Below are 19,888 nucleotides of genomic sequence, written 5' to 3'. Positions count from 1 at the left end.
GAGGGTGGTCTTGGGAGCGCCTGAACTTGCCCTTGGGATCAGAGGTGAGGGATGTCGTGGGGCCTACCCTTGAACCCTTCATCAGTGTCTGTTGTTTCTGCCCTCCCTGAGGCCAGAGTCTCACCTTCCCTTCCTTCCCTCACCCTGACTCCTCGTGAGAGCCAGAGGCGCAGAAGCCCCGAGCGTGGTGGTCTGTCACTGCACTGTCCCCCCCCCCCCCGGGAGCCTTTCAAGAGACAGAGCGTGAGCAGGGGGGTCAGGGGTGAGCAAGCAGGTCTGCGCAGCCCTCAGCCTGCGCCTGTCCTCTGGCCGGGGCTCAGAAATCCCAGCACGCGGTGCCGAGACCTGTCATTTAGTGGCGTCTGTCTCGCCACTCTTGACTTTAGAGTCAGTCAAGCTGAGACTCTGCTGTTTGTTTAAAGGTCAAGTGGGAATTTAGGAAAGTGCACTTTTCTCACTTTTCTCAGCAGCCTGAGAACCGTCAGGTGGTTGTCAAATCCACCTCCCAGCCACCATGCCCACGTGCGGTGCGCGTCCAGCCCTGACAAAGGGGGAGACTTCCCCTGTGCACTGGGTCTGGGAAACGGCCCGCCAGCCTGCACGGCGAGCTCCCTCATGAGCATATCCTGGGCAGGCACACGATCCTGAGTACACACACCCCCCTGCGCACACACACCCCTGTGCACACAAACCTTCCTGTGCACACACACCTTCCTGTGCACACACACCCCTGCATACACACGCCGCCCTGTGCATACACGTCCCCCTGTGCACTCACATCCCCCTAGGTAGTGATGTACTAATAGTCATGACACATTTTGAAAGCTTGAAGAAAGCTTATCATCCCCATTTTAAGGGAGGACACTGAGACGTTGACCATGAAAACAGACACTGGCCCCCACCTTCTCACCAACCCCCACCTTCCCCACCCCCGCGCCTACACTGCCCCAGCTAGGCCCCAGTGGCCTGGACTACTGGGAGGCCTCCCCAGTCTCCCTGCTTCCAGCTCCGCCCCCTACAGGCCGCTGTATGTACAACCCTTGGAAAACACAGGGCAAGCCACTCTGGGGCTTTGTGGCCCGGGCCCTGGAGGCTGTGAGGTTCTGGCGCACACTCAGACCCTGAGGGCTGGGGGCCGGCCCACCAGGAGGCCACATACCTGGCAGAGCGCAGCCATGGCCTCGGTGGTTCTGAAGTTGTCCTCTTCCTCCAGGTCACTGCGTGTTAATCGCTGCCGCTCCAGGACCTCGTGGAAAGCCTGTGAGTAAAAACGGGCTGAATCGGATAGAAAAATGCAGATTTTTTTTCTAGAAAATCTCCCTGCCTGACCCTTGCCTCTCAGATCTAAAGGATGTCCGCCCATGATTCATACTCAGGAAACTGAGGCCCGGGGTCTGAAGCCTCCTGCCGCTTGCACACTGAGGCCCAGGCCACGCCCCTCAAGCCCAGTCTCCAGGACACCCTGGGCTGTGCACTTGTCCAGCCCCGTGTCGGGGGTGCTAGCAGGCTGCCCCACAACTGCTCTCTCCTGGACACAGCATTCTCTGACTCCTGCTGCTGGGGACCACTGCGCAGGCCCGGGGAGGCCCCCCCAGCAGGGCCCTTACTGCCAGCTTACGGACCAGGAAGCTAGGGAGGCAGGGCTCGGAGAACCCAGCCAAGGTCATGGGCTGACACACGGGAAGCCAAGAATTGACCTCCTGTCCACTGGATGCCTCCGGCTTCCCGTGCACGGTGACAGGGACTGAGCCACACTGCAGTCAGCCTGCATGGCTGCTCCCGGGACGAACGTGCCCACAGATGTGGCAGCTGAGTCAGGAGCAGGTCACCTGCAGGAGCCTGTCGGGGTCAGCAGTCAGTGGCGCCTCTGCCAGGAAGTTCCTCCGCTCCTCCTCCTGGGCCAGCATCAGTGCGGCCGTCCCCTCCGCCTGGCGAACCCATGACACCTGGACCAGATCTTTGGCTCGCTGGACAAACTCTGAAATTGAAACAAGCCACAGGACATCCCGGGTGACTCTCCTGCCAAAACTTGCCCCAGCTTCCTCTGCCAGTGCGAAGAGAGCGTGCGGCTTGGGGGGGCAAATTCCATTTCATTGTTGTTGTGTTATTTGGGCTTCCAAAAGGCCGGTGTTTGGGTCCCTGGCCCTTCAAAGCCGGTGGCCCCACAGTAACTGGAGAGACACCCACTTAGAGTTCTTAGGTCCACAGCCTGGGGCGGGGGCAGCCCAAGGGCAAGGTCCCCCGTGGGCTGGGGCAGGTGAGCCGGGGGGAGGGCCCCCACCCCCCACCCCACCCAGTCCTTCGACCCCAGCAGCATGCTGAGCACAGTGCCAGGGCTGGGGTCAGCCCATGGTCCGGGTCCAGCCCTGCTCTCAACTTGCTCCAAACTGTGTTCCTGTGGTTCTACATTTGGTGATGGGGCCTGTAAGGAGGTCATTGAGGTTAAATGAGGTCATGAGGCTGGAGCCTTGTCACATAGGGCTGGCGCCTTGGAAGGGGAAGAGACATGAGAGAGCTGTCTCTCTGCTACGTGCGGGCACAGCGAGGAGGTGCCACGTGCAGGCCAGGGAGTGGGCCTCCCCAGGAGCCAAATCGGCTGGGACTTCCAGCTTCCAGAACTGGGAGAAATATAACTGTCAGTTGCTCAGGCCCCTCGTCCACGGCATCTTGTTAGGGTGGCCCAAACTGTGGGGTCCAGGCGTGTGTGGGGTCAGAGCCTGATGGGGACCTTGTCAGGCACACAGGTGCCCTGCGGATGTCCTGATGAGACTCGAGAGGCCCCAGGCCCAGGGGCATGTTTCTTGCCCAGGGTGCAAGGAAGCTGGCGCAGAGGTGGTGCCAGCCCTGCAGTGAGAGGCCAGGGTTTCTTCTCGCGGGTCCCACTGAAGGTCTGACCTGGACCAAGTGTCGGGGCCCCTGATGTCTTCACCTGCCACTCCGCAGAGTCGGCCTGGGAGCAGGACTGTGTAGGGGAAGTGGCCACACCGGGCACCCTCTCCTGCCTCACACAACCCACCCGGCAGCTACAAAGAGCCTGTGACTTGTGTAGGGCTGTGGCTGCAGCTGACAGGCACGTGTCTCCTCTGGGCGTTTCCACCCTCCTTGGCCCTCTGCATGTTCCAGGTGCCTTTGCTAAGACCCTGGGCTCTTCCTGAATCACCGACGACCCAATGGAGCAGGAGAGCCCCACCCAAGGAGACAGCTCATATGTACCCCGATTTATGGAGAAGGCAAGTGAGGCTCAGAGAATTTGAGTGACTGGTCCCCCAGGGCAGAACTGGGACACTTACAAGGGCTGTCCCCAAACCCAAGCCCCCCTCCCCGCACCCCACACCCCGCCAACACAGCCCACAGCTTGGTGGCCCAGGGAGGCCCGTGCCCCAGACCAGGGCCCTGCTGAATGAAGCTCTCTCACCCCTGCCAAAGTGCTCAGCCTCCTCCCAGAAGGCCTTGTGCTGCTGGGTCAACAGCTCCTCCTTCTGCCCCGCCGACAGTCTCCCCTCGGCGGTCAGCCCGTCCAGGCTGCGGGAGATGGCGGCCAGCCGGCACTTGGTCTCCTCCTGGATCTGCTGCTTCAGGGACTCGATCACCTTCGCCATGTGTGCCCGCCCCATCATCCTTTCCAGGGCGTCCTAAGAAGAGAAAGACGCCGCACGATTGGTGGGACGTCTCCCATCTGTTAACAGCAACGGGCTCTGTCTGGGGCCCCCACCTCCCCTGAGTCTCCTGCGTCTGCTCCTCAGACAGGGACCACATCGTCCCTCGTGGGGACATGGGGACGTGGACACTGGATAACACATGCAAAGCGCTTAGAGCGCACTGAGTGCTCCGCAGAGGGCCACTCTTCTGGGAAGGCACTCAGTGTGTGCACACAACCACTGAGGAGGAAAACCCACCTTTCTCAGAGCCCTCTCTCCCTCCCTCCACCAATCCCCTGGGCCTGTGGCCACCACAGCCCCTGGAAAGAACTGCAGGGAGCGGAGAGACGTCACGGGGGTTCTGGGCTTTTGAGCCTCACAGAGCCTGAGTGCTGGGGCTTTAAGAGACCTGAGGAGGCCCCTGCCCCAGAGTCAGACCTCAGAACCGGCCCCACCCTGTCCTACCAGTCGTCATCACTCAGGACACCACTCCTGAAAAAGAGGCCTCCCCCACACAGGACATGCTGACCAGAGGCCAAGGGGGCCCTGAGGTCTGCATTGCCGGCTCTAAGTCACAGAGAGCAGATGCCCAATGAACGAGCACTGTGGGATGGGAGTGAGGACAGTGGAAGGAGCGGGCACACCGCTGTTGTGGCACATGGGTTGTAGTGAAGCTGCAGGGACACTGCCATGGCACGTGGGTCACTTTACAGTTGCAGGGACACTGCCGTAGCATGTGGGGCGAGGTGAAGCTGCAGGCCTATGTCCTTTCCCACCTCACCAGGGCCCCACCAGCCATGTGACACCAGCAGAGGCCTGAGTTGCCCCCCCCCCCCCCCCGCCTGCAATCCTGCCTGGTCCAGATCCCCCCTCTCTATTACCTTCCTGCCCACCCACAGCCACGCCAGCTCAGGCCAGCTCTGGTCACCTCTGCCCTGGGCTGCTGCCTCGGACCATTCTTGGTCTCCCAGTCCCCCATCATCCCCTTACACTCTGCCCCCGCGTGGCAGATGGGGTCTTTCTGAGATGCAGACGTGGCTCTGTGGTCCCCTGGCCCAAACCCTCCAGCCCCGGCTCTCAGACCCAGTCCAGACTCCGGGACATGGTGCACAAAGCCTTCAGGACCAGGCCTGGCTGAGTCCCCAGCCAGTTCTCCACACCTCCAGCTTCTGGCTGCCCTGAACACCCAGCTTGCAGTTCCCCCAGGCCTTGGTGCATGCCGGGCCTCCCACTGCAACCTCTCCCCTGCCTCCCTTTACTCACCCCTGGGCCTGGACAGGCTCTGATCTTCCCCACCCCACCAGGCCCCTTCTCCGCTGCCCACGTGCCTCTGTCTTTAAGGAGCTAACCCTGAGGACAGTCTTAAACTGAGAGCCCTTGAAGACAGGGGCTGAGTCCGGGCCACCCGCTGCCCAGCCTGGGCCTCACTGCGGCTGAGCCGTACTGGTCTGTGTGGACAGGGCAAGAATAACCACCCCCGACTATGGACAAGGACGATGAGGTTTATTCCGGAAGCCCACACAAGTAGCCCAAGGGACAGTGGCTTTTCACCTTTCTCTCCTTCAATCAAAAGGCCCCACCAGCAGCCTGCCGGCCCATGACCACTAGAGGGCGCGGGAGGATAGGCGCTCACGCCTTGAGGCCCTCCAGGCTCCTCATGAGAGCCCCGGCTCTGGGCAGGAGAGACGACGGGAGGGGAGAGGTGAGCCCGAACAAAGGGACGCTAGGCAGGGCCCAGGGCTCAGAGCTGCAGGACCTTGGGCAGAGGGTCCTCCTCGGACCTCTAAAGTGCAGAGTTGCTAATAGGGACTAAAGATGCTACAATGTGCAAAGCAGCCAACACAGCAGCTGGAACCGGGGACACGGGCGGCTGTCATCGCTTCTGCAGCCGGGCCCCTCACACCGCTCGTGGCTTCCAGTTGTCCATAAGCGTCCCAAGAGACGGATTCCATAACCTTCCGGGCCCATTCCAGGGCTCCGTTCTGACGGTCATCCAGGCCACGTGACACGTTCCAGGCCCGTGACGCTGGCCTGCGGACCGAAATTCTTCTCGAGTGCATCTACAACACAGCCCTAAGTGCATCGTGGGGTGGGGGTGGGGGGCCGGGCGGGGGCAGGCAGAGCTAATCCGCCCTCTCCTGCACAAACGCCCACTGCTGCCGTGGCGTACGTCCGTCTGGCCCGCGGACCTGTGGCCTGCACGTGTCTGACCACTAACACGCATGCGCGCTTCCTGGGCGCCGGCTTCTTTTTGAATGGCCTGGCGTAGGTCGGATCTCCTAACACTCCCCAAGCAGCGGCCACTCTGATCCCATTTTACAGAGGATGTAACTGAGTCACAGTCACGGAGAGGTTGAGGAACTGCTCAAAGTTGCACGGCCAATCAGACGCAGGACTGGGGCGCGTGCTCAGCCCTCTGGCCGGAGTCCGCAACACCGTTTCTGTAATGGGACGTGGCTGGGAGTAGGCTGAACCCATCCAACGCTAGCTGAAGGAAAAGCGCACAGAGCACCTGCACAGTTCTCTCCCTCCTTCCTATTTGGACGTTTCTGGCAAATACTTAGGCCAGAGTCGGCTAAAGACACATGTTTTCCCTGCATCAATATCCTGCTGAGAGGATAATAATTAAACAAAAAAAGAAGAGTTAGAAAAGGAAAAGTTTTTCTCCACTGACGAGCATTCATATCAGCAGCCCAATCAAATTAAAACCCAGTTCAAAGGGGCTTGGGCAGCACACCAGGAAGCTTGGGGTGCAGGCTCGGTGCTGCCATTGGCAGGGTGGGGTCCTCGGCTGGTCCTTAGCGGGCTCCTTATCTGTTCACTGTGAGCATCATACCTGCCTATCTTTTAGCAGCACCGAGGCAGACGAGGGGGCTGTGTGAGCAGCCGGATAGGAAAAGCCATATAAAGTCCTCCAGTGGCTGTGTGCATGGGGCGGGGAGGTACTGCATTTCTGACCAGCTCTCGGGCGACGCTCACGCTGCAGGTCTGCGGACCGTGCTTAGGAGCAGACGGTGTGTGGGTCTCATAAGCAAAGGGAAGGGCCTTCCCCTTCCAAGGTGCCAGCTGCAGGAACCCCCTCTGGCCCCTCGGCACCTGCTCCCAGGTCTGACCAGCTGAGTCTGTGAGCCAAGGGCAGGGTGGCCACTGGAGGTTTCTGAGCCGGACGTGACCTGGGTGGCGCACAGGTCCGAAATGTACGGTGTGACTTCATCCCCAGGGTCAGAGGCAGGGTGAGCCCCAAACCTCCACAGACCAACACTTGGTGACGAGGGTGTCATGGGTCAGTGAGCACTCCCGGGCCTCGTCCGTGACAGCTCCTGGGACCACTCTTTCATAAAGAGAGTCACTGAAACTCGGAGGGGCTGAGTGACAGTGGACGGTAACACGGCTTCCAGTGGCTGAGCCTAGGTCTGAAGGTGGTTCCGCAGGGGCCTCTGCACCGGTGGTCCGCCTTCCCCGCTACACATCAGAATTGTCTGGGGAGTTTTAAAACCAGCAGAGCTGGGGCCTCTGCTTCAAACCCCTCAGGTAGGATCTCTGGGCACGGGGCCCAGGCAGGGCCAGTTTTGAAAGCTCCCCAGGTGACCCATGAGGCGGTTTGGGAGCGAACCAAAGCTCCATCCACCCCCATGGAGCGTCACCTAGGACAGCTCACCATGGCCATCTGGAGCTCTGAAAACCCCCGATTGAGGAAAGCAGAATCTCGGGGCGGGGGGACTTCTCTGGGCCCCAAGCATCAGCATTTTTAGAGCTCCCCAGATAATGTCAATGGATAGCCAGGGTTCAGAAACAGTGCTCCGTGCTGCAGGAATATGGAGCCAGCCAGGTGCCTTCATGCCTGGCATGGAGGGGTTAAAGGGTGGATGAATGGAAGGAAGGGAGGGAAGAAGGATAAATGGATGGATGGATGGATGGAAGGGTAGATGGAAGGATGGATGGAAGGGTGGATGGAAGGGTGGATGGAAGGATGGATGGTGGATGGTGGATGGTGGATGGACAGATGGATGGATGACTGGGTGGATGGATGGTAGATGGATGGATGGTAGATGGATGGATGGATGGTGGATAGATGGGTGGATGGATGAAAGGACAGAAGGAAGGATGGATGGATGGATGGGGGATGGATGAATGTAAAGAGGGAAAGAGGGATGGATAGATGGATGGTGGATGGATGGATGGATGGTGGATGGATGAATGTAAAGAGGGAAGGAGGGATGGATAGATGGATGGTGGATGGATGGATGGATGGTGGATGGATGGATGGATGGTGGATGGATGGATGGTAGATGGATGAATGTAAAGAGGGAAGGAGGGATAGATAGATGGATGATGGATGGATGGATGGATGGAAGGAAGGATAGATGGATGGATGGTGGATGGATGAAAGGATGGAACGAAGGATAGATGGATGGATGGTGGATGGATAAAAGGATGGAACGAAGGATGGATGGATGCTGCATGGATGGATGGATTGTGGATGGATGGAAGGATGGAAGGATAGATAGATGGGTGGATGGTGGATGAATGGATAGATGGATGGATGGATGCAAGGACAGAAGGAAGGATAGATGGATGGTGGATAGATGGATGGATGGTGGATGGATGGATGAAAGGATAGATGGTGGATGGATGGTGGATGGTGGATGGATGAAAGGATGGATGGATGAAAGGATGGATGGATGGATGGTGGATGGATGGATGGATGGATGGATGGATCATTGCTATTTCTGGGCTCTCTCCCCCTCTACAATACGAAGGTGTTCACCTGCATGACCCGTACAACACTTCAGGTGTCCTGATCCCACATGTCTGGTTTGTGTCCCTCGCGCCCCCTCCCAACCCCCCAGCATACCAGAGTCTGCAGATCCTGGGAGTCACGCAGCCACCCTTCCGCTGCGATCATTCTTTCCGTCAGGCTCATCTCGAGCTGCCGGGCTTTGGAGCTGGAACACTTAAACTGGTCCACGAGCAAGTGCTGGATGTTTTCCATCTGTTTCCAGAAAGCTTCCATCTGTGAAATGAGGATGAGAAGCAAGAGGCGGGGGGAGAAGACTTAGTTAGGAAAGCTATAAAGCTATCTGGTTCAGGCTCGGGAATTTCGATTCGCTCCTTATCGCAAGCTGAGATTCTAAACCATCTTCACTCCGGAGCAAGTTTATCTTGGCAATAATCACATGCTCTGGAGGTCCCTCCTCATGCCGCTGCCAGCGCCGGTCAGCAAACGGCAATGAGAGGCCGCTACGGAGGTCAGCACCAGCTTCCACAGTGTAAGGGCCCTTCCCCGGGCTGATTCCCGCGGGCGGTGGGTGCACGGAATTCCAGTGTGCTCTGGGAAGCTTCCAGATCTTTAAAAGGGATTAAACTGGAAATAAAAATAATGTCCTGGAAATGAAAGCGCCAATGGCCATTTAAATATTAGCTCCTGTCCAAAATGCACAGCAGAGGAGAAGGCAGAGGCGCTGCCGGCCATGATGGCATTCTCTCTAACACCACCCTCCTTCCCCATCTCATCGGGAGCAGAGCTGGAATCGCCAAGCAGCTGAGAAAGGCAGTACCCTGCCGTCCCTGTGGCCTCTCAGAACTGAGAGTGACGTCGCTGAGGGTCTTAGCTGCCCTTTTTCATCTTACAGCCGGCGGTTCTGTGCTTCACGTGCTCTGTGTCTGGATGAAACAGAGGAGCAGGCTCAGGAAGGCAGGGCCCTCGGGCCAGGCCCCTGAGCTGACGGGAGGCAGAGGCAGCTGTGGTCCGGGTCTGTTCAGCCCCCAGCTCTGGATGCCTCCATCTCGGCTCCACCTCTCTGCCGCTGAGACAGACATTTCTTGCTGGACAGGCACGGAGGGGTCAGGGGTCAGGGCCCCAGACCCACATGATCTTGCAGGACAGGGGCCAGGGGTCAGGGACACCAGACCCACACTTGTGCCTCTGGCCCATCAGACGCCTCCTTTCCAGCTGCTGCTAGAGGATGTAGACGATCGTCCGTGAAACCCTCTGAACCCGCAAACAGTCCACGTCCAGCCAGCGTGGCGGCTTCTCCTCCAGCCCCAGAGAGCCAGGAGGCTCCGTGGTCCTTCTCACAAGCCCAGACTTCCCTTGCGTCCGCAACAGGGTTTTCTCCTGGTTCCTCCAAGTCCCTGCTCCTCTGTCCTGTCTTGGTTCTCCTGGACCCTTGCTCCTCAGCTGCTGCCAGGATGCAAGATCTGGCACAGGCCCCTTCCTCTGCGCTCCCTCCGCACGCTCCTGGGCAGGAGTGCCCCGTGGTTGCAGGTCACCGACGCTTTAGAGACTCTTCTGAGAACCGCGCCCCCTCTGCCGGAAATGTACAGGCATGGATGAGATGGCCCACTGCCTCGGGAGGCCGGGGGGCCACGGGGCCCAGGCCGAGCGCCCTCCCTTCCCAGGCTCCCCCTAAGAACACACCCGCTCTCCTTGCCCTCCCACCCGAGCTTGGGGGGCTCTGTACGCACGCACCTGCAGGCTCTCAAGCAGACTCACCACCTCTCCTCCCAGCCTGCTTCTCACTCTGGGGTTCTTATTTCCATAGAACTGGCCCTCTGCACCCTCTTCCCCTACCTCATTATATCCCACCCGTGAACTCCCGCTTCTCCTCCCCTCCCCCTCCCCACCACACCCACCCTCATGAAATCCCTCCTGCACTGGCCCTGCAGCTCTTTAGGGGACCCCGGCGGCAGCTTGTGTGGTCGTCCTAGAACAGGAAGGGACTCCCCTCCTGGCAGGAGTGGAGAACCCTGGGGCCGGGCCCTCCTGGCCACCCTCTCTATCCGCCCACTGGCGAGCGCCCACACTTCTTCCAAAAGCCCTCCCTGCACTGTGCTCGGCCTTCCTGTGTGTTTCCATCTCTCACATTTGTGGCTCATAAGTCTGCATCTGCTCACCTGTTGGTCCCCGACACCCCCCACCCCGCCCCCAGGCTGGCCTGAGCATCTCTTGGGCAGGGCAAGGTCCAAGTTCACGTTGAATCCCCAGTAGCCAGCACAATGCCTGGTGCCGAGGAAATGTTTGTTTAATATATAATATGTGAAGGGGGGGGTGGGCGTGGAAGGAACCCAAAAGCCAGAAGGAGATATCTGAGGGAAGCCATCCTCTCTGAACTTAAATCACAGCAACCTTTGCTTACATTATAAAAAGGTCCACCTAAGATCTAAACAAGGGGGATCGGTTTAAAAAAAAAAAGAAAGTGTTGGCCCTTCATCAGACCCCCCTGTGGCGTCATTCAGAAGCTTATCCCTGGCTGCAGGGCAGAACCACCCGGGAATCCCAGTACTGGACGCCCTCCCGGGGCACTGCTGCTCCCCTCTCAGCAAACGAAACCCCGGTTTCCTGCGGAAAGAACGCCCACCACGTACGTTGTTTATCAGCTGCTCGGAGCGCTCACGTTCCTGCTTCTCTACATCCGCCAAGGTGACGAACTCAGAGTCGCCAGCACCCAGCTTCTCTGTGTTTGACAGTCTGACCTGGAGCCCCTTTTCCAATTCCTGTAAATCCTGGAAAAGCAAAGGAAAGGAAACAAAGGGGAAAAAAATAGAATGTTTCTTAAGTTCTAGAAAAAGAAATGCTTTGGCTTTTCTCATCATCATGCCATATTTCTTAGCTGCAATTAAATGCTCCAGGTGTGGTCCCATTTCAGGCTTGTGACAGAAATCTCTTTTTCTCATTAAATATAGAGCTCAAGCATAATGGATTATTTTCTTCTATATTCCTCATCGCCCACGAAAAATAGACCATACTTAGTAAGCAGTGAAATAGGATCTTTCAATCCTTACGAAGCCGTGGAAAATTATATATTTAAAAATACCCCAAGCTTGGGCAGAAAATAACATCCGTGGTGATTCCCTCCAGTAGTGAACATGACCGACCTCCTTCTCTTTTCTCTGCTTCCGATATTGTCTCACACTTTAAAAACACACTTTGTTATTTTTATATCCGTACACATACTTCAATATCTCTATGTGGTGTTTCAAAGTGTGTATGGCAACGGACTGCTTCATCCATGAAAGCAGAAACACTTTCGTAAGTTTTACGTATCGTAACAAACCGCTTTTCGGCTACCTTGACACAATAGGCTGAAGACTTACACTTTCTTGTTTTGAAAGAATCTTCTGGTAGAATTCATCATCAGACTTCTTTTTTGGGAAAATGTCAAGGAGACACATTTTAAAAATCTGAATAAACATCTATGGCCAGAGAAGGAAATAAAACAAAGGGAAAAGTTTAAACAACGGTGTCTCCCTCCCTCTCCTCCTCCTCCTGCTTCTCTCTCTGTCGCTCTGTCTGTCTGTCCGCCTGTCTCTCTCTCTGGGTAAAGCGGAGCCATGCCCCCAGCGGCAGGAATTGCTTTGCCATTTCGGGGTCCGTGCCCAATGTTGCTCTCCATTCCCGCTGTGCTGGCTCCGTTGTTGAGCACGCCTGTCCCCCAGGGTCTCGGGGACTCAGGGCACAGAGAGCCTGTGGCCCCGGTCCTGCGCCTCGAAAGGGTGACAAGCCCACCATGCCACCTACCGAGTGCTGGTCCTGCCTCAGCGCCGTGTCCAGCTCTAGCAGACCTTTTAAGTGCAGGTTACAGACGCACAAGTCAAGGTCAGCGCTGCGAGGTCACGAGAGAGATGGAAAAGACCTTTAGTGTGTTTGAGGTGCAGAGAGAGGCCACACTTCGGTACGAGCCGCGTGCGTCCTGGCTCCAGATTTGCAGTTCGGCGGCACGCGGGGGTTCCGAACAGCCAGCCGCGGTTTACAAGAGGGAACCACAGGAGCGGCCTGACACCCACTGGTGACCGGAAGAAAACCACTGCCTGGACCTCAGGGACGAGACAGGAAGAGCCAGAAGGTGGGAAAAATGAGACTAACACTTCCTCCTGGTCACTTGCACATCGAGTATCACATGTCACCCTTCTGAGGGCTGAAATGTAGCCATTCTTGTGCCCGTTTTACAGACGGGGAAACTGACTCAGGACATCGAGGCTCAGAGAAATCAAGTATTAGTCACACGGTCACAGGGGCAGATAAGAGGCAGTGTGTAAATAAATGCGTCTAAGTAACTACACTCCACCCAAACTGTCAGATGGTCCAAATGCTCAGAAACAGCCCCTCCCCGCGTGCCGGGCCCAGCCAACAAGGCTCCTGCTCAGCGGAGTCCCTCCTGCCCAGGGTCCCCTGCAGGGTCCACACCACACTCAGGGTCTGGGCCCACTCCTTCCACAGCCTTGGACTGTGTGCAGTGCCCTTGACCTCACCAGAATTCAGAGCAGAGGGGCCTGAGGACCGATCCCCACACCTGCCAGGCTGAGGTGCTTGCGAACCCACCACACACGGGGCCCTGCTCGGGCTGGGTGGTTTGATGACGCTGAGCGTGGGCTTTGGAGATAAGGTGGTGGGGTCAGCCCTGGCCCCTTCACCACCTGCTGTATGACCTTGGGCAAGTCACTCAGCCTCTCTGAGACTCACTTTATTCTTCATAAAATGGGGACAAAACAGCACCTACCCGACAGGGTTGCCAGGAGGCATTAATTCATTGACTGACTAGTAGTTCCCTGTATTTCACTGTGCATAATGCGCTCCTATGTATAACGCACACCTGTGTTTTTGGCCCAAACTTTCAGGGAATAAAATCTTTTGTTTCAATTTTTTAATTCAATTTACTTATATTTAGAAACAAAACTGATTATCGTATTCCAGGGCATTATTTTGCATACGGCTATCGTTATTGCTTTCTAGAGGTACCCTGTTAGTATAAAAGTATAAATAAAAGAATTAAAAACATTTATACAGATACAGAATTAGTACTACCCATGTATAGGTCACATCCTTATTTTTCCCTCAAAAATTTGGGCCAAAAACGTGCAGTACACACGGCAGATACGGCACCCATCGCCGACCCTGTCCGAGGTGTGCTGACAGGGTGGGCGGTGATGCAGGCCTAACCCCTGTGCCCCCACAATACATGGTCCCCCCACAGTGCCAGCACCAGCCCAGTGCATGCAAGGTGCTTAACCAGGGCTGGCTGCTGCCGTGCCAGCCAGCCCCCAATGCCTATCCCCAAGGCTGGAGCCTGACTCCACAGCCCTCAGGCCAGTGACGCAGCATGGCCAGTGACAGGGACACAGGGTCCCACCCAGACGCTGGGTGGCTATGTGTCCATGGCTGCATGGCTGAACCTCTCTGGGCCTCTGTGTTCTCCCCCGACAAGGACAGGATCCCCAGTCCGAGTCTGCTGCCCACCCGCCTGCCCCCTCATCACCTCTCACAGGCCAGCAGCTCAGGGAAGCTGTCCACCCGGAGGAAGGAGCGGCTGAGGAACCGGTCGTCGCTGGTGGCCGAGCGCAAGCTGGACGAGGAGCTGCAGTCGTCCTTCTCGGCCTGGCTCAGGCTCCCCAGGCTGCTGGACGGGGACGCCTCCACCAGCTGGTTGGGCAGGACCACCTGCTTCAGATTTTCGTGCAGAGACGGGTTGGAGGAACCGTCGGCCAGCGGCTGGGGCGGCAGAAGAGAAAATGAAGGCTTAGTGCATGTGTGTGACCACCAGGAGGAGTCTGGGTAACTCCACCCGCTGCATGTGCCAGCCGCTCCCAGGGGGCCAGCCCCAGGCACACTGGGGAGGGCTGGGAGTGTCCCGAATTCCAGCTTCCTTATCCCCAAGAGGCCAACGCTCTGCACCAAGCCCCCACCCTTTAGGTCTGAGCCTGCCTCTGTTCCTGGTGGCCCCAGCACTGGCCCACGCCCCCTCCCAGACCCCTCTATGCAGCCCGCCTACCTGGCCCACCTCTCTCGCTGCTGTCTCAGATCCCCCGGCCTGCTCTGTCCACTAACCTGCTGACCACCCAGCTCTTCTTCATCCACACTGACCTGGGTGGCACCTCCTGCCCCCAGGCCTTCCAAGCAGCAGGCACCCCACTGCCCTCGGATTGGCTCAAAGTTCCTCATCACACAAACGCAGTCCCTGCCGTGACCACAAAAGGCTGCAGCTCGGCACAGCCTGAGCAGGAGTCTGTGCCCCAGGCTGACCCCCAGGCTGAAGCAGCCCCTCCCAAGCCTACCTTCTCTGACGACAGCCCAAACCAGGTTCCACAGGCCCCTGGTCATTTCTGTCTAGCCTGACACCACATGCTGTCCCCCAACCAGCCTGGGACAGCCTCCGGGGTGAGGACAATGCTCCCCTGACCCTGGGTCATCCCCTTCGGAGGCTGCCCTGCGGCGGGTGCTGAGGGTAGAGAAATGCTCCTGCCCTGGGAGTCTGCCCCTCCATCCACCCCCCTGAGAGTTAAGGGAACGAAGTGGTTCCCCGTGTGTGTTCCAGAGCCCAGTTCTGTGAACCATGCCCTCTGCTCACTGTAAGGGTCCCCCAGAAAACCTAACGGAGTCTGCGTGACCTCAGCGTGACTCCAGAGCTGGTTCTCTTTCCTGCCCGGAGAGCGGGCAGCATTTTCCCCAACTGACTTGACCAGGAAACTCTTATTTCACAGGTGTCTCACCCCTCGAGGGCTCCCCAGGGCAGCCTGGGGTACACCGCTCTCAGCAAGACTCCCGGCCGCCAGCACGAGCTCCTGCCTCCAGGCACAAGACCTGCAGCCAGGCAGGTGGGAGGAGAGGTGGCTGCTGGCCTGCCACTGCCTGCAGAGTGACCTCAGGCAGGCCAGGGGCCTCTCTGGGCCCGGCGTCCTCGTGTAGAGAGTGGAGGTGACAGTATTATCTATATCTTACAGAGGTAGTTCGAGGCTGAAATGCCTGACGGACGAATGCTCAGCCCTCTGCCGGCCCTGCAGTAAGTGTTCAGTGTGTGTCAGCCGCTGGCGTCGGGCTCAGGGACGGTGACTGGATGCTGGGACTCTGTCCGAACCAGTGTTTGTATGAGTGTTAAATGGGCAGGGTGGGGCCGCCCCACCGTGCCGTCACCTGTGTCCCTGAGGACATAGCAGGCGATGGCAGCTCCTTGCCTCGAGATGCCAGGGGCGCGCGCTGACCCTGACGACGTTATCATTGGCGGTGGGTCGGGGGTAGGGGGGTCCGCCCTGATGTGCTGCCCAGTTACAGAGCCTCACCTCATCCCTCTTCAACCCTCCATGAGATCCCGAAACTGCACGTTTGACCCCACCGCTCCTGCCCCAGTCTCTAGTCCGTTACTGAATAATTGTGTTTCCAAGAAGGAGCTTGGGACCTTTACCCGGAACTTCTGGTTGATGGGATAGACGACTTTGGCCTTCAGGGCGAACGCTGTGACATTGCTGTTGACAGACAGGTCGTGTTCCTGGGAAGGAAGCAGAACAGATGGCATGGGGGGCTTTCCACAGGATGAAGGATAAGCCACCAAGGGTCTCCCAAATACCACACCCTATTTGTAAGAGTGGCCTGGGAAAGGGACCACAACTGGCACATACAGATCTAGGAACGTGCTCACTTGGTAGAAGGGTGGGTGATGGATGGATGAATAGGTGGATGGATGGATGGGCAGATGAACACACAGATAGATGGATAAATGGATGGACAGGTGAATGGATGGATGGATGGATGAATGAACAAATGGGTAGATAGAGGAATGTACAGACAGCTGGAAAGATAGATGGGGGGGTGAATGAATGAATGGACAGACGGGCGGGTGGATGGATGAATGGATGGATGGAATAATGGATGGACAAATGGGTGGATGGGTGCATGGGCACATGGATATGAATAGGCGGAAGGGCAGGTGGATGGATGGGGGAGGAATGGATGTACCCACAGGTGGATGAATGGACAGACAGATATTAAATAACACATTCATTTAATTCCAAGTCTTTACCTTTGAAAGAAATCAGGATGTAAATAACATGACAACAATTAACAGGAGTATTCTTAAAAACTACCTATTTTAGTGGAAAAGTCAAAGAGAATCACATTAACACTGCCAAGTGGTATAAACACTTAAACGTGGCGATGTTCACGCAAGACTTTGGATTAGACCCGTCAACAGAAAGCAGGGGTTGGACAAGCCTTTCCACTTCTCTGAGCCCTGGCCTTCCCGGACAGCACCAGGTAGAGGCTCTGTCCCCAGAACCGCCTAGGTAAAATGGGGGGGACCAGACAGGAATGAAACCGTGGCAGCTGTGAGTAGAGGTGAGGGGCCCAGGAGGCCCAGCTCAGCAGCTGCCTCCCCAGGAAGCCACCCTGACCGTGGCTGCACGCACTCATCCACAGCCCACTCTCCTTCCCCACGCCCCTCTGCATCTCTGCCCTGCAGGGGGCACCCCCTGCACCCAGCAAGGTCGGTGCTGAATGAAGGCTCAGGAAACAAACAGCAAGTGCACAAAGGTGAGCGGGCAGGTAAGCCCGCAGCCTAGTGCCCAGACCTCGAGCATCTCTACCCAACAGCCTCCACTTCTACGTCCATGCTTTTCAGCTAGACCTTGAAGAAAGAGCTCCATGACAACGAGCAAAAGGTATAGAAGATGTTTTGCTTCCTCATAATGTGAAGGGTCAAACCAGCACCTGACCCAGCCAGCAAACAGGCCCCTGTGATTCTCCAGTGAGGGTTTCCCATGGTGCCCTACGAAGCAGGGCAGGGAGGGGCAAGGCCCCGGTTCTTGTCATTTCTGCCTGTCCCTTAGGACTCATAAAAACAGACTTAGGTGACAAGAAGGGGAAAGACCACCAACATGTGCCATCTCCTTAAGCTTCCGTTTCTCACATAGTGCAGGTGAGACACAGAGAGGTTAGGCTATGTGCCCAAGGTCACACAGCTAACAAATGCCAGAACTGGGATTCGAACTCAGGTTCTCTGGCTCCACAGGGGTCCACCAAGGCTTAGGGGTTGACAGCTTCCATTTCATCCTCCACATGGCAATCGAATGACCTTTTAAACATGCAGTTCCCTTCGCTGTCCAGCTCACAGCCTTCCTGGCTCCCCTCTGACCCCAGGGGGAGGCCCCCCCAGCCCCCGGCCCCTGCCCCAGGCCTCACTCACTCTGTACAAAAGCAAAGGGTGGCAGAGGTGAGAAGGCTTTTGTCGGACCTGGTAACACAGTTTGTGGGGCCCAGCACAAAGTGAATGTGGGGTCCTGTCCAAACATGATTAAGAATTTCAAGACGGCAGAGTCTGGGGAGGCAGGACTCGGCCTGTGTGACTTCATGGGTGGCATGCCCACAGCCCCGGCCCTGGCTGACGTCCAAGCAGAGACACACCGACCCCAGGAAAGGGCACGGAGGCAGAAGGGTGTGGCGCTGTTGTAGACTCCTCACCCAAAGAGGAAAAGAAAGGGCGGAGTGGAAGGCCGCAAACAAGACAAGGGCATGAGCCCGCAGCCTGAGGCTCACCTTCAACAGGGGAGACAGAACAGAAAGTGTGCTTCCCGTGAGAACCGTGACTGAGAAGGGCAGGGTGTAGAGGCCAGGGCCTGTGCACGGCAGCTAGGTCCGAGCTGTGGCCACGCCCCCGCCACGCCCAAGGCACCTGCCCCAGCCAGCTGGGAAACCTTGGGCTGCTAGGGCCTTTCCAGCTGCCCGCCTGAAACGTGCCACCCCCACCCCCACCCCCACCCCGGAGCAGCCCCGGTGACCATCACAGCACTCATGGGCAGATGCTGACCCAGAAGAACCCAGCACACGCACTCGGCTCCATCGCCGGAACCCCCGAGGTGGGTGGTTTTCACAGCTGTCCTTCCAGGGCTCCTCCCGGTCCCCACCGTCACCCCAGTCGCAGCCATACAGCGCTGAGGACGCTGGATGCAGCGGGAACTTCAGCGTGCTACTTCTTCAGCTGAACCGGCGCAATTATTCAGAAAACCGCAATTGCGGGAGGAGAGGAGCCATTCCCCGCACCCACGTAGCGGTGTTCTTTTCAGCAAACGCACACCTGTGTCCATAAAGCATGAAGCATCCTCTCCGTCTGCCAACACACAGGGCTGCCACAGAGAGGACAAGGCCGAGGCTGCACAGTCGCAGGCTCCAGAGCCTTCTGGAATGTTCTGTTTCTTTTTGGCTGATGTGAGCTATTTATGAAAACAGAGCTCATGTGAAGAGTGGCAGGAAGCACACATACCTTAGTTTTCTGTGGGTCAGAGGACACAGGGGTCGCAGCCCAACACCCCCTCAAAATCAGCCCTGGGCACGTTCTTTGACGAGCTCAGTCTGCAGAAGGCAGGGCATTGGGGCAAGCCGGTCACTGGAACGGGCAGATCTTTAACTGAACCCTTGGCAATCATTAGCCTGGTAATGGACATAGCTGGGCGTGGCTAAGTCATGAACAGGGAAAACATCACTACACAGGAAAAATAAGTTAGCCTCCTGGGAAGGTGGAAAGACTGGGATCCCTGCAAATGGGGACTGAGCGCTTACTCTGTGGCAGGAATGATCACAGAGCTCCCTGGTGGTGGCCCCGAGAAGTTGGCTCACTACTGTCATCATAAAGCTGAGAAACCGGAGGCCCAGAGAGGGTATGTCTCTGGCCCAACATCACACAGCAAACAGGTGGCAGAGCTGGGACTGGGTTCCAGGGTCCTGGATCCCAAAGCAGAAAGCGATGCCCCGTGGGCAGGCTTGGGCTGGACTGTGCTGGGGCCGGGAAGGAGGGACAGGGAGACTCCATCTTTTTTTTATCCTTACCCGAGGATATGTTTTATTGATTTCAGAGACAGAGGAAGGGAAAGAGAGAGAGAGAGAGGGGAGAGGGAGAGAGGTGGGGAGAGAGAGAGGGAGGGAAACGCTGACTGATTGTCTCCCATATGCCCCCATAGGGGTTGAACCCGACAGCTAGGTGTGTGCCGGGACCAGGAATCAACCCGGACACCCTCTGCCGTACAGGACAACGCCACAACCACCTGAGCCACGGGCCAGGGCGAGAATCCATCTTTTAACATTCGTGTCGGAGGCCCAGGACTCCTACTCCTAGATATTTACTTAAAAGAAATAAAACACAATGAAAACAAATAAACCAACAAACTTACATGCAAACGTTCACCAAAGCCTTACTCAGAGCAGCCGAACTCTGCAACCACTGCGCTGCGGCACCAAGTGACTAAGGGTCGGATTACTGACGCATGCCGTGCTGCGAACAGCAAAAGCAAGCCACTGAGGGGGCGCAGGCACCAGAAAGCTGGTGCAGAAGTCGAGAACCCGCAAACCGGCCCCAGTGCGGGAGGTCAGTGACTGCCTCAGGAAGGGGCTTGGGGTGGGGGGTAAGCCAGAAAGGGACACAGGGGCCCTGGAGGACTTTCCAGGGTGACGGATCGCTCCTGACTGAGGTATCGGGTTTGAGGGGGTGTAC

At 57.3% G+C, this 19,888-nt stretch overlaps 1 protein-coding gene across 9 annotated transcripts in view; it reads right to left on the bottom strand.

Annotated features, from left to right (window-relative positions):
* EVC (EvC ciliary complex subunit 1) overlaps positions 1-19,888 on the bottom strand; it is a 51,355-nt gene that overhangs the window by 27,707 nt on the left and 3,760 nt on the right. For 7 of the 9 annotated variants that reach the window (XR_008426624.2, XR_008426625.2, XM_053922366.2 and 4 more), the window contains exons 3-11: positions 15,815-15,898; positions 13,895-14,127; positions 12,160-12,244; positions 11,736-11,834; positions 11,007-11,144; positions 8,494-8,652; positions 3,416-3,632; positions 1,830-1,978; positions 1,160-1,258 (exon numbers count right to left, since the gene is read on the bottom strand). Coding sequence is in view for 7 of the 9 variants with exons in the window: in XM_053922366.2 (XP_053778341.1) it covers positions 1,160-1,258; positions 1,830-1,978; positions 3,416-3,632; positions 8,494-8,652; positions 11,007-11,144; positions 11,736-11,834; positions 12,160-12,244; positions 13,895-14,127; positions 15,815-15,898 (1,263 nt within the window). In the remaining 2 variants the exon portion in view is untranslated. Of the gene's footprint in view, positions 1-1,159; positions 1,259-1,829; positions 1,979-3,415; positions 3,633-8,493; positions 8,653-11,006; positions 11,145-11,735; positions 11,835-12,159; positions 12,245-13,894; positions 14,128-15,814; positions 15,899-18,211; positions 18,433-18,478; positions 18,615-19,568; positions 19,670-19,888 lie in introns of those variants that run through there. The other 2 variants (XM_053922370.2, XM_053922369.2) reach the window with 2 other exon arrangements.

This window comes from Desmodus rotundus, chromosome 4, assembly GCF_022682495.2.
Source record: "Desmodus rotundus isolate HL8 chromosome 4, HLdesRot8A.1, whole genome shotgun sequence".
Classification (NCBI taxonomy): domain Eukaryota; kingdom Metazoa; phylum Chordata; class Mammalia; order Chiroptera; family Phyllostomidae; genus Desmodus; species Desmodus rotundus.
The sequence above is the reverse complement of the archived record's forward strand: the minus strand, read 5'-3'. Positions and strand labels throughout refer to the sequence as shown.